The sequence below is a fragment of the Populus alba genome, chromosome 11 (genome assembly GCF_005239225.2).
Source record: "Populus alba chromosome 11, ASM523922v2, whole genome shotgun sequence".
NCBI lineage: Eukaryota > Viridiplantae > Streptophyta > Magnoliopsida > Malpighiales > Salicaceae > Populus > Populus alba.
In genome coordinates, this window is record NC_133294.1 from 12,492,635 (window position 1) to 12,510,716 (window position 18,082).

At 32.7% G+C, this 18,082-nt stretch overlaps 2 protein-coding genes across 3 annotated transcripts; one reads left to right on the forward strand and one right to left on the reverse strand.

The window, feature by feature from the left end:
• The first annotated feature begins 5,007 nt into the window (after positions 1-5,007).
• Positions 5,008-8,814, forward strand: LOC118035049 (uncharacterized). Its single transcript, XM_035040532.2, has 8 exons — positions 5,008-5,336; positions 5,434-5,583; positions 5,675-5,809; positions 5,907-5,972; positions 6,237-6,287; positions 6,409-6,495; positions 7,743-7,827; positions 8,433-8,814. Exons 1-8 carry the CDS (start codon positions 5,139-5,141, stop codon positions 8,642-8,644), a joined length of 984 nt encoding a protein of 327 aa, XP_034896423.1. The 5' UTR covers positions 5,008-5,138; the 3' UTR covers positions 8,645-8,814.
• Positions 8,815-10,898: 2,084 nt separating this feature from the next.
• On the reverse strand, positions 10,899-17,684 carry LOC118035045 (E3 ubiquitin-protein ligase DA2L). Of its 2 annotated transcripts, none has more exons than XM_035040526.2 (9): positions 17,415-17,684; positions 16,833-17,229; positions 16,401-16,452; positions 16,261-16,306; positions 16,066-16,147; positions 15,812-15,956; positions 15,624-15,711; positions 14,642-14,708; positions 10,899-11,734 (listed from the first exon to the last, which is right to left on the reverse strand). In XM_035040526.2, exons 2-9 carry the CDS (start codon positions 17,022-17,024, stop codon positions 11,147-11,149), a joined length of 1,260 nt encoding a protein of 419 aa, XP_034896417.1. In that variant the 5' UTR covers positions 17,025-17,229; positions 17,415-17,684; the 3' UTR covers positions 10,899-11,146. The 2 variants fall into 2 exon arrangements, with proteins under 2 accessions (XP_034896417.1, XP_034896418.1); XM_035040527.2 differs by having other exon boundaries at positions 17,357-17,684.
• Positions 17,685-18,082: the final 398 nt, after the last annotated feature.

Below are 18,082 nucleotides of genomic sequence, written 5' to 3' on the forward strand. Positions count from 1 at the left end.
AGTAAAAATGCCTTCTCTTTTTAATTTTTATATATAAAAAAAATTTGATGTCATTTATAATTGGTGTTATAGAAAGAAAGAAAACATAACATTGATGTGAATGAGATATTGAAAATAAAATACGAAGAAGAAAATTGAGGCTGATTAGATTTTTTGAATTGGATCAAAATATATAAAACATTTGCTTTAATTCTATTATTTTAAAATGTTAATAACATGTTGAATGTTGTAAAGAACATAAAATAGAAATGAAATGAAAAGCTTTTTTAAACATTAGCAACCAACATGTGTAAGCATAAATAATATTTTTTGGTGGAAACAACAATTAAATGGTTTTTTAGGTGTGTAATTCAATTTGATTGAAACGTAAAAGAGTAAGAAATATAGCCCTCAATTGACCAATTGAAGTACAAACAGGAATGTAAGTTGAGCAAGTGTAATGCATCATATTAACAAAAGATTTTTAAGAATGAAAAAAATTGTATTGTTAAAGAGAGAATTTGTTGTAAGTTGATAACTTGATGAATTGATTAATGGGGTTTTGGTGATTAAACAATACAAGTGAGTAGTTAAGGGATTTAATAGAAAAGGAGGAGTGAAACAAAGTTACAACCAAGCTTTGTTCAAAGATGATGCAAATGCTGACCTTGTGGATATGGTTGTGTTGGGGAGATGTTATGAAGTTGTGAACAAAAAAGATAACACGAGTTTATGTCAGTAAAGGTGGTGAAGAATGTAGGAATACATGAAAATGATTTTAATGGGTTTTTTTTTTAATATTTTTGTCATTTTTTGAGAAGGTGGAGACACATTTCTTAAAGATGTTGTAGAAATGGTTCTCTCTTGTTTTTGAAGTTGATTTTGTGGAAGTTGTGCTTTTACTAAGAGATGAAGTTTTTCTAAATAATGAATGAGAAATTTTGTTGCAGAAGGAAAAGTGAAATAAGTAGAGAATAATAAGCATATGTGTATAATCTATTTATCATAAGAGGAATTCATGTTAAAAATGTTAAGAAAAATTGGGAAAAAAAGAAGAAGGAATAAACAATATTTTCTTGAAATAAAATCATTGAAAAAAGAGTGAAATCTAAAATGAACAAACATGAAGGAAAAAGTGAATGTGAAAATAAAATAAAAATACTTTAAAAAAATGGCAAGCATGGAAATGATTAAATTATGAAGAATAAAAAGTGAATTAAAATCACTTATAAAATAGGGCTACCAAAGGAGTGATAGTTACATAATGAAAACCAAGGAAAACAACAGCTGCTAGGTGGAGCAACAATGAAAAAAAGATGTCAGATAATTGCAAAACAATAACATTCACTAAACAAATTGAAAAAAAAAAAGTTCAAAGTTAAAACCAAGAGTAAAGGAATGATAGCTAAAACATTATAAAAAAGGGGAAAGGGGTAAATTACAAATGATGTTGAGAAGAAGAAAATTACATACCACCCAAGCAGCAACACAATGAAAGAGAAGAAGAAAAAAAGACAAAACAAACATAAAAAAAAAAGGCAAAGTATATATATAAAAAATGATGTTGAGGACAATACAAATCATATAAAGAGGTAATCCATAGAGAATAGTAAACAACATATAAGACCTCCTAGAGAAAACCAACTTAGAAAAGCACACAAAAGGCAGTCACATAACAACATATAAGAAGTAATGACCAAGAAGAGGGAAATGAGAAAAATAGAGGGAAAATAAGTAAAAACAATTGGAAAAGTGGAAAAAAAAGGGGGAGGGGTGAGTTGTGAAAAATAACAATGTCTTAGGATGGAATGGTTCCTTAAACAACTTTATTCATAATACTATGCGAGGAGATTTACAATAATAAATAATGGAACAAAAATATTAATTTAATCTTTTTTTTAGGTTAATATATCATTGTAGTTCAATAATAATCATTGCAAAAATTAATATTAAAAATAACAAGATTAAATACTAGCACAAATAGAGTGACAAACTAAATTTCAATTTAACATAAAAACTAGGCTCAAACATAAGCTAAAAGCAAGTATGCCCAATAAAAATGGAATCACCCAACTCAAAGTGTACATAGTTTCCCCCCAAAACTATATCATATAATTTAGAATATGTTTATATGTTTAACATGTTACATTATAGGTATGATTCTAAGTCCCTTTCAAACATAAAAAATGAAGGTATCAATGCTCTAAATATGTGTTTCGGTATCATGAAAGTTTTTAGTTAAAAAATCAAAAGATGATGTCTATGCTTAATAAAATTAATTGGAAAATATATAAATTAATAAATCACAAAATAGAAGTTGTTAACTTTAATCAAATATTAAAGTATGAAGTTACCCTTCCTCATAAGAAACAAAAGATAAAGGCTCGTGCAAATATTATAACTTAACTTTTCCTTTCATTTTAGGTGCGATGTTTGGGTAGTTTTCACAATCTATTGTCATTTAGGTCATTATATATATATATATATATATATATATATATATATATATATATATAAACTCGAGCAACCTGGAATAATTTATATGAACCATGACTCACGTTCATGTTGGTTGACCTAGGTAGAGATTATAGTGTAATATAAAAGAGATAGAGGTTTTACTATAGCTATTTTATTGTTCATTCTCTCATATATCATTGTTGATTTCAACAATGAATTTTTTAAAAGATATATATAATTTGGTCCATGAACTTTTATTTTTCACAATTGAGCCTTTTTAGCCCAAATTAACACCCAATTGCAAAAAAAAAAAAAAAATTTGAGGGAGGGTTGAATTGAAAGATAGAGGACTTAAGTGAAAAGGGCAAGTAAAAAAGGTGGCGGCTTTGAAATTTGTTTAAAAAACTCATTTTAATCCCCAATCTTTTTAGATGTTAGGTCAATTGATCCCTCAATTTTTTAAAAAAATTAAATTTAGGCACCAAACTTTATTTTCCCTCTTTTTTTTAGTTTTTGTAGAGGAGAGAGAAGGGGTTGTTAGATTCCAGCATAGAAAAAAAAAGTTTTTGTTTGAGACGACTCGACCACTAAAACAGTTGAATTTTATGTTACATGGTTTCATATGATAAGGGGAGTTGATATTAGGAGTGTGTTTTTTCTACCTTGAATCCGCCTAAAAAAAATCCCGCAAATTGGGCTCTTTCGTAGTGGGCCAGGCATTTAGCCTGATTTACTAGGCCTATAATGATGAACCTCATTCTTTTCTTTCTTCTTTTAAAATTTTAATTATGAAAAAATTATAGGATTTCTCTTCTTTTTTAAAAACATGATTGCAACATTTAAATATTTTGCTTGAAAAATAATGTGGACCTACAATGTAGTATATTTCGTGTGGGAAAAACATTGTATAATAGGCGTTATTCACTATGGATTATAATATTGGAATTATGTTTTTGCCCCTAAAAAAACATTTAAACTGACTTACAAGGATAGATTTATATTTTCACAGGGTTTATTTGTCAATTTACAATTGTTGAGGGACATTTATGTCCTTTCATACACTTTTTGTGCAGTGAATTTACTTTAGTATCCTTAAAGGAAAAATTCCACTTAATTATGACTAGGGCCATTCTTGGTTTTTCACTTTGTTAAGAATAGTGCAATGACTCTATCACCTTTAAAATGAAAATTCTCAAAGTATCTTTTTAAGGGCAAATTTGTCATTTTCATATGGTTTTTTAGCAATAATTATTTGGTCCAGGGGATGATGTTGTCTTTTAATACATAAAAAACAGAAAAAACAAAAACAAAAGGTTGTTGACGCATGCATAGCAGACAATCACTCCATCCCCTTCAGACGACATGTGTGGCTGACTCTTATTGTACAAGCATTTGTTGCATCGTGTTATTTGATGTATTTTGGTGTTCTTTTCCTTTTTAGATGGCGTATATATAGTGATTATGCCTTGATTTACGTGCTGTCTATGAAAAAATCACAACAATCATTGAACTTCTTTCCTCTTTAGATTTAATCCATGTTTTATTTGTTATCTTTCAAAAAATTACTTTAAATTGAAAAGTTTTTTTTTTTTTAGTTTTTAATCTCTCAAATTTGATCTTTATTCTTTTAATTTTTTTTGTTTGTGATGACTTATAAATTTTATTTTATTTTTGCGATTTCATCCTTATTCTTTTTTTTTTTTTTAAAATGTTTGGTCCTCATTCCTTTTATTACTATTTTGTTTTCAATTTTATCCTTCAAAATTAAATTGGTCGAGGATTGAGTTTCTTGCTTTAACATATAGGATTTTATGGGTTGCGATTTTTCATGTTATTAAATTGGGTTATATATATATATATATATATTAACCAAATTTATTAAACTCAATCAAACCAATGATTCAGGTCTTGAATTTCTTTTACTTATTTAAAAGTCCTAGCATCTTTTTTAACTTTTCTTTTCTTTAGGTTGAGAAAATTTTTCTCATCTCAAGATGTTGTGCTGACTATTTATGTAGATTTATTTAAGTTATTTTTTAACAAATTTATTAAACTTAATCAAACCAATGATTCAGGTCTTGAATTTTTTTTTACTTATTTAAAAGTCCTAGCATCTCTTTAACTTTTATTTTCTTTAGGTTGAGAAAATTTTCTCATCTTAAAATGTTGTGTTGACTATTTATGTAGATTTATTTAAGTTATTTTTTTTTATTATTATTAGTTTTTGACATTTTATTTTTAATATGTGGTTAGTTGTAATTAGATTTTTTATTTTGTTTTATTGTGAATTTTATAATTTTATAATTATCACATATCTATATTACGAGTTTTCTAAAATAACCATAATTGATCAAGTCAATTTAATGTAATGTATTGCTATGTTTAAAATATATATATATATATATATAAATCGGTGTTACCATAAATATTTAAAACAATATTTCAGCCCAATGTAAATCAAATTTTTAACTTTTAATATTTTTTTTTATGGTTGATAAAAAAAAAAAAAAATTCCACCGTGGCAGTAGCACGGAAAAAAAAACTAGTTAATAAACTATATGACGGAGCAGCTGTGCTCCTTCCTTGTAGCCTTCTCTATCTTTCTTACTGGAAAACCAATTAGCAAATTTCAAACACAAATCTGAGTAACCAGGGTTTTCTTTTTTGTGGTTGTCGCGAGAAGAAGCAAGTAAGCAGAGAAGATGGGAGAAAGAAAGGTTTTAAACAAGTACTACCCACCAGATTTTGATCCATCGAAATTACCCAGGATCCGAAGACCCAAGAACCAACAGATAAAGGTCCGAATGATGCTTCCTATGAGCATCCGTTGCAATACTTGTGGTAATTACATCTATAAAGGCACCAAGTTTAATTCTCGCAAAGAAGATGTCATTGGCGAGGTATTTTTTTTTTCTTTTAATTTACTGTCTCTCTTTATTTCTACTGGTAGTGTTTAGGAAGGATTCTTTTCTCTTTTTTTTTTTTTTTTTTTTGCAGACGTATTTAGGAATACAAATATTTAGATTTTACTTCAAATGTACGAGGTGTTCGGCCGAGCTAGCAATGAAGACAGATCCTCAAAACTCGGATTACACAGTCGAAAGTGGTGCCACGCGGAATTTTGAACCTTGGCGTGCCGAGGATGAGGTAAAAATATATTAGTTTCAACGTTGTACTTTGGTTGTTGTTTGTCTGTGAGAATTTTTAGTTTGGAGAATAATGTTGTTGGGGGTGGTAGGAACTGGACACTGAAAAGAAAAAGAGGGTTGCAGAAGAGATGGGGGATGCCATGAAATCACTGGAGAACAGAACTTTGGATTCTAAAAGAGAGATTGACATTCTTGCTGCACTTGATGAAATGAAGTCCATGAAGGTAATTAATTGGTTCGTGGGATTTGATGTTATTCATTAAATTATTGTGTTTTGGTCTTCTTTGTCATCCTGTACTGATTCTGTTTTCATTTTTGCAGTCTCGACATGCTACTGTCAGTGTCGATGCAATGCTTGAGGCTTTGCAGCGCACAGCTTCTGAAAAGGTACGAGTTTTAAGCTATTCAATAGTTTTTCCTTTTAAATCTTTTCCATAGGAATAAATTTGCCCATTAAAATGAAAAGCACTAAAGCATAATTTGAATTCTTTGCATTTACATATAACGTTACATGTGAATGTGTGAAAACCAAAGTAGAGATTCTAGTTGCAGGAATAATGCTTGCTTGCTCTTTTCTCGGGACATTTGCCTTTTCATTTCTGTGTTGTACTGCCTTATTCTGAATCTGGCAATGGATTTGTTTGCTGACAGGAGAGGAAGTTGGAGGAAGAGGATGAAGCTCTTATAAAATCATTATTCCAAGTCAGTACTCAATTTCTTTACTTGCTAGTTTCCTTCCAGACCTGCTCATTTGCATCCCCTTCCTCCCTTCTATATGACTAGTTGGTCCTAAAATGGTTTGTTTTGTGTTTATATTTTAAAGCAAAGACAAACAGAGGTTATTCGAAGAATTTCAGATGAAGATTCTGATGACAATGAAGATTTTAACATGTCAAGTGATAAGTTGAAGGTATGAGATTCTTGTAAATCTTCCTTTTCTTTTTATAGGTTACTTTCTGGAAGTAAGAGAAAAAAGTGAATGGTTGGAATATATTGTGCCTAATTATTAAAGGAAAATATGAGAAGAGATCCAATTATAGTTGTAAATTTTTTCACATGCATTCTTTACCTCGGGCAATTTTTCCCATCAGTATAATTTAGTAGAACACAAATATTTTACTTCTGTCTGAGAAAAGGGGTTAATCTCAAGTGAAATCTATTATCGTCATACTTTTACTTGCAAATATGACTATTGTACCCCTTTAACTGTTGTATGTATGGAGGCTTTGACCTTTGAGTGAGGTTGATCACTTTGGAAATATTACAACTCCGCTTGGATGCATTGACTTTGGAAAAAAAGATGTATCTCTCTGTATAATCAAAATACCAAGGAATGAGCTAGAGTGTGCGCTTTGGATTTTATCTATTGAAAAATAGAAATATTCAATTATTTAGTTCCAAACTTCAATAATCTATCTGAACTGTTTCTATCAATCCTACTGAAATCAACTTTTCTCAGAATGAATTTTTAGTTTAGAATTGAGATAGATCAAGGTATGCAAAGGTGTATACTAATCCTGTGCTGTTGGTTCACTGGTCCTGAATCTTGGTCATGTAACCTACGATTTGGTTCCTAGATCAATACAATTTGTAAAGCCACATAGCAGGAGTGGAGCTAATTATGACAGGTGGATCAATATATGAAGACTGGGATGATATATAATATACATGAATATTTCACAATGATGCACATACTCGTGAAAATATTGATATTGCCACTGTTATCTTCTGTACTTGCACATTTTCACTCTACCAAATGATAAAAAATTAGCCCTTTTCCTCCATTTTCTGTCCTACTTTCCAACATTTCCATCTCTCTTGAGATCTCAGTTCAAATATAATGTTATGATAGTGACTTTTTGGGAGCATACTAATTTTGAGTCCTTATTCAATCAGACATGAGGAGCAGCCTACCTGAATGTCATTTATCAGAAATACAGTCTGTCTGTATGACCTTTCACATTCTTCAAGCATTGTGTCTTGGTGCATCTGCCATCATGCCTTAACTTCGTCAGTTTTTATGAAGCATTTCATCTACTGCACTCATCATGAGCTTTGTTGAACCATTTATGTTTGCCTTTCCCCCCTTCTTTTCATCTGTAATGTATCAAACTTCCAACATGGTAATTTATGACTTTTTGTGTGCATGCTATGCAGAAGAGGAAGGTTGCTGATGAAGTTTCAAGTAAACCAACGGATTCACTAACAAAAGCTAGTGATTCTGATAGCTCAAATAACAGAGGTACTTTATGTCATCTTTTACCTTTCCCTTCCATATATTGTTCAGAACCAAATTTCTTGAAGTGCAATTAGAGTTCATATTTAGAAGCAATGAATGAAAAGATAAGTTATATATAAATTCCTTGTTGAGATTTGATGGAGCTATTCATTGGGTAATAATGATAGATTGACTGTGATGTTTGATTAATGCTACTACTATTATGAGGCAAGAACATAGATAGCTACAGTATTCTCAAATTTTCTTCCGTGACTAAATTTTCAGTGGATTTCTGATTTCTGATAAATATCAAACACCTCCTGCACAAAAGGTATATTTGATTTCAAAATGTTTCACTGCCTTTCTGGTGGTCTTCATGAGAGGTCTAGCATATTCAGAAACATGCATGTTATTGTCCCAAATAGATGCTATTAAAGCTATATGCAAAAGAATATTCTTCAAATGCTAATGTACTCCAAATGTATGTTAGAAAATTTGATTTCTTACATATCACCAAGATCAATTAGTGTTCATCTTAAGATTAGTACTTTTTGTTTAACTTGTTACATCCATCTGTTATTATGAAATTCTAGGTTAGTCTGACATTCATGTTCCTTGGTTGTCAACAGAAAATTCAAGTGCTTCAGGGACTCAAAATGATGGCAAACCTAAATTTAGATCCCCGTTGATCAGGATATCTGTGAAAAAGAAACAAGATGCAGTTTCTGACCGTAACAAGCCAGAGGAGAATAAACAAGTAGAGCAGAGTACAGCTAATGATCCAAGCAATGGTCTACAATCCCTATGCCAGAACTATGACAGCGATGATGAGGATGATTAGCAAATGATTTTGTTGCATGCCAGCATTGCTTCCTTTCCTTGATAAAAGTTTTTTGGAAAATATTGTATAAGAAAATATATCCACTCGAAACCATAGGTCGGCCGTTCCAAACCAATTATCTCCTGTGGCTCTGGGTGCTTAATGTTATGCTTTCAATCTTTGGAATTCCAGATACTGCTTGATTTAATGGTTCCGATTTGCTCGGTGATGAGCTCGCTCTCCTGTAGATGATCATGATATTTTTTTAACCTGATATATAAATCTAAAATATACCGAACATAACTCGAATCATGTAAATATATTTGTAGAATATTTAGAGTTTTTAAATACAATATAATTAATATTTATCATGTACATATACATACTTTAAATATATATAATTTTTATTAATTAATAAATAATAATAGATAATAAATAGATAGTTTTTTATAAACCAATGATCAAAGAGAAATAAGTTCGAGCTGACCCGATTACAAGGCATGAATCCAAATTCATGGAAACATATTGCAACAGCCACTGATAAAAAAACAGCAGACAAAACATGACCATCAGAGATTTCTGCCAGTCTTCTGGTCTTGAACTCAATCCAACAGTTATATTAGGGAGAAATGGTAACAGGCTAGTATTCTCTGACCTTGATCTCGGCATTGGATAACCTCAAGCAATGTTTGTTCAAGAGCAGCAAGCAACTGTTGTGTCGGAACCTAAAAAAAGGGAAACTTAAACCAAATGAAAATCCTTAACAGAATTACCGAATCCCAGTCCGATTACAGGTGGAAAAGAATCAAAAGGCAATTTGAAGTAAAAACTCAGTGATCTCCGAGCCAGGCCCCCGCAAGGTAATCCAAGCGTTTTTTACAGAATATTAACTCAACCCTTCCTAGTTAAATGTGAAGGGTTAAGGCAAGAGCTCTTGAAGCATTTAAATATTCCCCTATGAAACGAAATAAATTATGTGCCATGAGCTCAATCTTCTTGTGACAGCAAACATTACTTGAGTCTACACGGCCTTAACTCAATCTTCTTTGGAAATAGGACATACGAGATGCAGACATGGGAATCCATAAGATTCAAGTAACTTGCATGAACAAGTTACATACCCTTTTTGTTTTAATCTGCAGTCTTGTGATTCTTGTAGTTCATGTTGCCTTGGATTCTTTTGTTTTTGTATGCTGGATTTGTTGAACTCAAAACCCTTTGGGTTGCTTGTTTAACAGGCTCTATTTTGCTTATAAAAAAATAGTCACATTCCCTATCACAAACAACATCTCTTCTTCGGTTGAACCTGCCTTTGAGTCGAATTTTGGAAACCATGTCTCTTATAGGACCCAACACTGTCTAGCTACTCCTTCAATAAAGAAAAGGAAGCAAACATGTAAGAAATTGCCTGTTGTTGGAATAATTTAGAACTGCCTGTTTCGTAAGTTGACTTGTGTTGATTCTCAATCTATTTACAACAACGGATAAACTCAAACAAATTTAAGTTTTCCCCCCACATTGAATGAATTGAGTCACACATTCATTGAGGTTGTCCTGGGCCAGCATAGAAATATGGAAGCTTTCAGCCCAAATCTGTCGATCCTCGTACATAAGAGTTGTCAGTTGTTTTTCTTTTGTTTTCAAATTCTCCCCCTTGAAGGAGTTGCTGGGTATCTAAGAATTTCTATAAAGAGGTTTTTATTTTGAAGGGTCTAGCTCTTAACGGGTTCATGTATACATACATAGTTACTGGGAGCACCGTAGCATTTGCCCCAACTTGTAAGCCCGTTTATGCTTTGTAGAAAGAAGACCACCATTGGCCTCCTCACGAGATTAGCACTGCTAGTCTTTTTCATATGAACGGGAGAGAAGGCAAGGTGTGAGCAGTTAATTCCCTGTGTTGAAAATCATCAGACACCTGTTTTAGCACGAAGATTCATTTTCAGTTCTTCCATTAACCAGTATCCCTAGCATCTTTCATCGTGTTTCTTTCCAAGTTCTTGACGAATTCGATTATTATATAACTTCACCTGCAAGTTCCCGGCCCTCCCCCAGGGATGGCAGTGGCTAATGACCAACCAAATCGATAGTTGAAAACCAATGATTAGGATTAGGATTCTGCAATATCAATAGGGGGGAGCTATGATGATATCGAATCAAATCTACTCTTCAATTTTGTTCATTAATTATGGAAAAGAATTAAAATAAAAAAAAAAAAAAAAAGATTTTTGCTACCCTGGGACTCCCGAACAAGCTAAGAAATGATATAGATGCATGAAAATAAAGGACTTTGTGACTTGGATTCATTGTGAATATCGTTTACCAAACAACCTTTCATTCACCAAAACAATACCTTTTCCTTTAACAACTATACGTGGTACTGTAGAGAAAGAATCTTCACTACCTTAATCTTTGAGCCAGTTGCATGCACGCATTGTGCACTTGCCCTGGCCTGGTACTCAGCTAGCTGAAAAGCCTTCGCCAGCATCATTTGTTCAAACTTTTGCAGCTTATCCCTGAAAACTATTGCCATGCGCTTTGGGGTTCACTTGACATAGCTCGCGCCTCAGCAAGAGAAACGGCCGTGGCTAGCATCATCTGCTCTTCAAAACTCTCAATGGGTCCATAGACATTCTGAAAGCTCCCCCCAATTTCATCTGGCGGTGGTGGGGGTAATAGGGCAGATATTCCACCAGCATCTTCTGCTGTCTCAGAACTAGCATAACTGGTCCCAGCTTCAGCGGCGTCTGATCCACGATCCACACCCCAGTCCCCATCATCCCTTGTCACAATCATCCTGCAATCTGGCAGCACATTGCTAGAGCTCTGCACAGGAGAGTAATCGCCTGCATCCTGCACATGCCTGTTATAAAAGCTACTAGTACTTGGAAGCATGTTGAATGAAGGCATATTTCCATTATTGTGAACAAGTGATTCCCCACCCATCTGCTGACGCTCAGCAAGAGCAGCTATAGCACATGCAAGACCTCCAGAAGGGGATGATGATCCAGCCAGGGGTGCCATTGCTGGTGAAGCATAGCGTGCTTCCATGATAAATTGTTCGGATGGCGCAGCATCACCACAAAGCGGATTTTTCTGTCTTCCATTTTCCTGGAGTAAGTTAAGATCTTAAGTCAATTGTCAAGACAAGGAATAGAACTTAGTCAAATCTCCCATGTCAATATCAGAGACAAGAACAGCTCGGTTGCTAAAATAGCAAACAGAACATTCTTTAGATCATGCATACTTGTATGAACACGTCTTCATGCCCATAATTTTTAGTTGCCAAAGTAGCACCTTAGAAGGACCACATGCATGCATGCGGGTGCATCCAAGTGTATATTAGACAACAGAAAATGTCTCTCATCCATATCTACATCTATATACAAAAGCACAAGCTTTCAACTTTATTTGTCAAAAATATATCTCCCCTAAACAAACACACACACACACATAGAGGCAATGGATTCCTAAACCTGAGCTTCTCTAGGAAGAATAAGAAAAAAAGATATGCAAAGAGTATTCAATACCACAGCAAGGAATGGAAAGCAATTCAATAACAATAACAAATATTATTGTTCATTATGAGGAAAGCCTACAATAATTACAGAGTGTTTTAGGCACCAACAAACCAGAAATACTTGTAAGCAGCACCTCTTTTAATAACTTCAACTGGCCTCCATTCTAGACATCATCAAGTAACTCCTTTTTTGCTGATATAACATGCATTAAATTTTAAATTACTTTCTCTATTGGTCTGGCTATGATTATCTCTTTTTGGGAATCTTTTTGAAACGCTTCCAATTTTCATTGAACCTCTTATTTTCCTTTGTTCACTGGGCTACATCTAGATGCCCATATGCATAAGAACCCAGCTATCATAAAAAAGACACAGTGCCTGGTTACAGTGCTTACAGATGAGAAGAATTGTTAGTCGGAAGGAAAAGCTATAGGTGGTATAGTATCTGATGAAACATAATGCCATGACAGATGGAGAAAGAGAGGGACTGACTAAATGAGTTTGATACTAGTTATAACTGATGATGTATCATTCAATTGTTGGGCACTCACATCTATTTACCAGATAAATCTAATTTGTTCTCCATTTTGAATTTTTGTTTTTAATTATGATCTCTCTACTCCAATAATTTAGGTGGTGTGATTCTTATTATGATTTCTACTGAGGTGCTGGGTTATGTTTTTTTCTCAGATATAAAAATTTTATAAAATGGCTGGCTTTAGATTTTATAACATCAGATTTTTATATATCAAAAAATAATAAGAAAGAAAATTACATGCAATGCTACAAAAGTTTATGAATTTATATAATCAGGAAATGAAACATGGTTGATTCATTTGACCACAAACTAGATGATAGATACAAAGAGTAAAAGAGACTTGAATATACACATACATTGAGAAAAAGAAACCATAAACACACAGATGATATTTCTAATGCAGTATGATGCTTTTGAAATGTTGTCCATTATATTCTGCACCTTTTAAGATGTTCTATAAAAATATTAAGATATCCTCTAAAGAGTAAAGAAAAATTTCAATTGCACATTTCTCTTTTGTTATTATTATTAATATTTAAAAAGTCTGCATATCCCTAATATTAACAATCTCATCTGATTATTTCCTAACAGCACCACTGTATTTATTATGAAGTCCTCCATAAATTGCAACAATTATATTAAATTAGTTCAAAAATAGAATGTGTTATAATAATAACACCACAGATTCTGCTTATTAGGCACAATTACCCCAAACATGATTCAGATGACTCACAAAATCACACAAAAATATCCATCTAATTTCATACTACTAAAAACTTTTATTGAATATGATATCTCTAAATTCTTGTGGGGGATGATGTTGGCTGTTTAATTACTAAATTACATTAATTTTAAAATATCCTTCATAAATTTAGATCTAAATTATTTTAGGTAAGATTTGTTCAACAATTCTACTGGGTAGGCAATCCAATACATAAAATTTCGTACTTATTTCATTATATTTAATTGTACTTTACACATTTTTTCATATTATCATTTTAATATATTATTGATCCAATAAGTACCTTGATAAAATTATCTTATAGCATGAATAATCCATATGTAATGCTATAATAACTACTATGGATAAATGCCAGGATCCTTCCTGCACACTCAAATGTGCAAGATTAAGATAGAAACAGGCAATGGAAAAGGTAAAGGCAAAGCAAAAACAATAAAAAGGGACCTAAAGACCATTGCTGCAAAACTGAAGAGGCAAAGGTCCAAATCCTTTGAAGTGATCATTTTCTGAACATACAAAGAACTGAAAAGTAAATTAGAACATGTGACAAGTTATTTTTAAAGCACCAGGCTGGCATTTTTTGGTCCTATGTATTGTTGTTAACATCATAAATTTCATTCACCCACTATGAGAGGTGATCTGGAAAACACAGAAAGAATCCTGACCAAATTAGCAAATGTTAGCTTGATGAGACATAAAAGAGACCATTTACTTTGGAACTTAAATCACAACCACAATAGTTGAGGGAATTTGTTTAAGCTCTGAATGAGAATCAAGAGCATCCATTGCTAGCAGCAATGTCAAACAAGACAATTTTGCAAGAGCATCCCAAAAATTGCTTCAGTTTCTTACACACCTCTACTTTAACTACCAGGAATTGATTCAAACGTACTCTCAAAGGCATAATTATAAATGGGTGATCATCACCTCTACATTAACTACCAGGAATTGATTCTAAGGTACTCTCTCATAGCCATTATTATAAATTTGGTGATCATTAAATGTTGGTGTATAGAAAATGATAAATCACATTTGGTGTATAGAAAATGATAAATCACATTCAGTTCCTAGACAGGTAAGATGTAATCAGTTGTAGCTGGTGCGTGGATAATGTTGGACTGATACATGTCAAAAAGCCAATCAGATACAAGAGGTATAAAAGTCAAATAAAATCAATGTTGCATATAAGTTGGAGGAAATCAATCAGAGACCATTTACCTGAATGGAAAGCCAAATTGCTTCCATTACCATAATATCCTCAAGATCCAGGTCAAATTCATCATCCCTACAATTTAATGAACATTTGATATATAAATTAGAACAATGGCAATCTGGAAGAAAATCAGAATCAGTTCAAACATCTTATTAAGCCTTATATAACAGACTGCTAAACAGGAAATTTGAAATTAAGCGTGCTATTCTGAGTTCTGGTGGTGATCAAATCTATACAAAAGTGTCAAATAAAATCATCCCATTGCATACTGAATCTGAGTAATGAGCAATCAGTGTTGTGAGATAACAAATGTTGCATCTTTGATTTAGAATTTAAGTCATTAAACCAAAACAAAGCTTACAGTAATTCTAACTTCTTCCCTCCCTTGATTAAAAAACAACTCGAGTCTCAATGAGCTGCAGCATGCAATGAAGCTTTTGTTTTTTTGTTTTTTCTTGAGTCTTAATAGTGTAAAGCAGATGTGAAACTGCCATCTTCTTCCCTTCTCACTCCATCACCACAGGAAACCCATTCAACTCTTTCACTAGATATTTCAACCTCTAAATGGATGAAGCAAGAACTTTAGACACTAGCCTATGTTCATACCTCAGAATATATACAACTGAACCTTGCATGAATTAGATGATGGAACACTTAACTATCAAGAGAATGTATATTGTAAAACTAGCTTCTTCAAACCTATAAACTGCTACACCCATGAAAAAAATCTCTGCAGTTGACAGGATATCATATCATCAAAAAGTACAGAACACCCACAATGTTGCATTTTCTAAAGGACAACAACAACAAAAATTGGGAATACAACATTGTTCTTTGAAAAAAAGAAAATGTACAGCACACAATTTACAGGATAAAACATCTCGTCTTCCTTGTAATTGTTTTGTCTCACAAAAATCATAAAAGAACCTGTATCACTAACCTGAATCAAGAACTTGTTGGGGGAAAGAAACTAGAGATGCAATATACCTGTTCCCTCCAGAGTGCAGAGGATGTCTGATTGAGTATTGAGACGAAACAATTTCCTCACTTTCCACTGGAGCCTTATCAGATGGAACTGGGAGATGATTGGGGAGGAGAAGAAAATTTATAACCATCACAATAACCATAACATAAGCATACAAGCAGTAGATACCAGAGCTTCAAAAGGAGAATACCAGCTGCTGGCCCACATTCAAGCTCCCCTGGAGCAATAATAGTGCTTGAGGAACTCACTTCTGATATTTTCTGCGTTCTCTCTTTGTCATCCTGAAGCTCCTGCTGTCGCATCCTAATTTTCGCTTCTATAACACGCTGCTCTTCCTGCAGAAAATGAAGAAATGCATATAAATCTCAACCAATATAAGGAAAGTATTGGCACAGAGTACATAGAATAACAAAAATTACGGTTACAAAGGCCAATCAATCTTACAATCTGCTCCAAACCCTTTTCCTCCTTTGTTTTCACACCCCGATACTCCACAGCATAATTTGCGGTTTTGCAAAATGGACATCTGATCATGTTAAGTAATGCAAGCATAGGAATATGGCTTCAGGATAATAAGACGATGACAATCAAATTAAACAAAATATGCAACTGAATTAAAAAATTTGCAGTGAAGGATACTGAGTAGGCCGGGTTGAATTAGGATTCTTCATCTGCAGAAAACACTCTGTACAAAGAACACAGCTCAAATTCCATATATGATTTGAATAACTAACATAATATGTCAAATTGCAGAACTCAATTGCCAATTAATCAATTACCTGTACAGATGCACTTCATGCAACATCTTGATCGGTTAAGACTTGGATAATACTAAGACAAAAACAAAACAAAAGGGCCAGGTTAGTCACACCAACAAAGTACAACAGGGTCTAATACCATTAAATCTTAGCTTTATAAAATCGATTATTTCTCTTTGGTCACCAACAAAACAATGGGAGAGGGGGAAAAATGGTATATATAAAAGAATATGCCTAGGTCTCTCAAAAAGAAGGGAAAGAATCAATCAAATACTTCATTTATTTTTCAAGAAAACATTAAAGCGAATGTAAGGAAAAAAAAAGTTCCTTCCTTTTTCTTCAGCTTTGCAAGCAACCAAACACAAAGGAAATGCGCCAAAAAAACCAAAATGAACTTGAGGGAGAAAAAGACAGAAAGAAACTAGATAGAAACACAATGATAGAAACACGGACCAAGAAACAGATGGGGCATTCCTCATGATCATAACAGCTGTCCTCGTCCCCTGGAAAACAAGGGGCAAGCTTGGATTCGAGAATGAGCTTTCTTAGCTTTTTATGATCCACATCTTTATGAGGATATAGACCTTGTGGTCTTGTATACATCTCATCCACCACTTGTCTCCTCCTCCCCAGCTTATTCCCCATCCAATTCTCCCAAGAACTCCCTTCAACTCAATTTTTGTTTCTTTTTTAAGTTAAAGAAACTCTTCCAATCACTGACTCAGAAAACTCGTATGAATTACAGCAATCTGCAACAACTAAGAATCATCCATATATGAAACCCTAATTCATGCTCACACAGCAATATAGACTTTCCCATCCATTCACTTCACTTTTGCAGCACAGAAACCTGCAAGAATTGAATAAACACAAAGAAGCAACAATGAATGAATGAAACAAACAATCACAGCACCGAAAACCCTAATCATTCAACACATAAAATTATTATTAATCACTATAACCAATTCACAGCTCACTTTGCTATATTCAGAAACATCTCCAAATCTGTAGATAGTATAGGGATCAAAAGTTCACCTTGGAAAAAATGAAGATAAGAAATGGAATCACATTTAAGGACTAACGTCTCCAATGTGAGATGAAAGAGGAGGATAGAAAAGGAATCACCGAGAGATTGTCGACAAGAAGGGATGCAAAATCACAACTTTCTCTGATTTATACATACATATATACATATATATTCATGCATACATACATACAGAGAACAGAAAAGAGAGAACGGAGAGTTTCTTCTTTTTAAAAAACATAAGGATTTGGTTGGCTTAGATTAACCAAGTCAACGGCTGTAACCTGATTATTGTCTCATATTAATTTTTTAGCAGAACTTATAAACAATAATAAAAAAAAAAAAAAAAACCTAGAAGACCATATCTCAATAATTAAAATATTAAATAATAAAATAACATAAAATTGAATGATAAAAAAAATAACATTTAAGAGAATAAAAACCTCATTTGCAAACTAAAAAAAAAAGAGAACAAATAAAAATATTGAATTGAAGGTCAAATTTTTTTTAAAATCAAATTAATAAATAAATAAATAAAACAAATAATACCAGTTTCAATGAACTCAATGAAGACAGATGAAATTTTTTAAAAATAATAAGAAATAATTGAAGCCAGGCCTAATCTGACCTTTAGAATTTTGTAATATGAATCATGAAACTGGATCACAACATAAAAGTC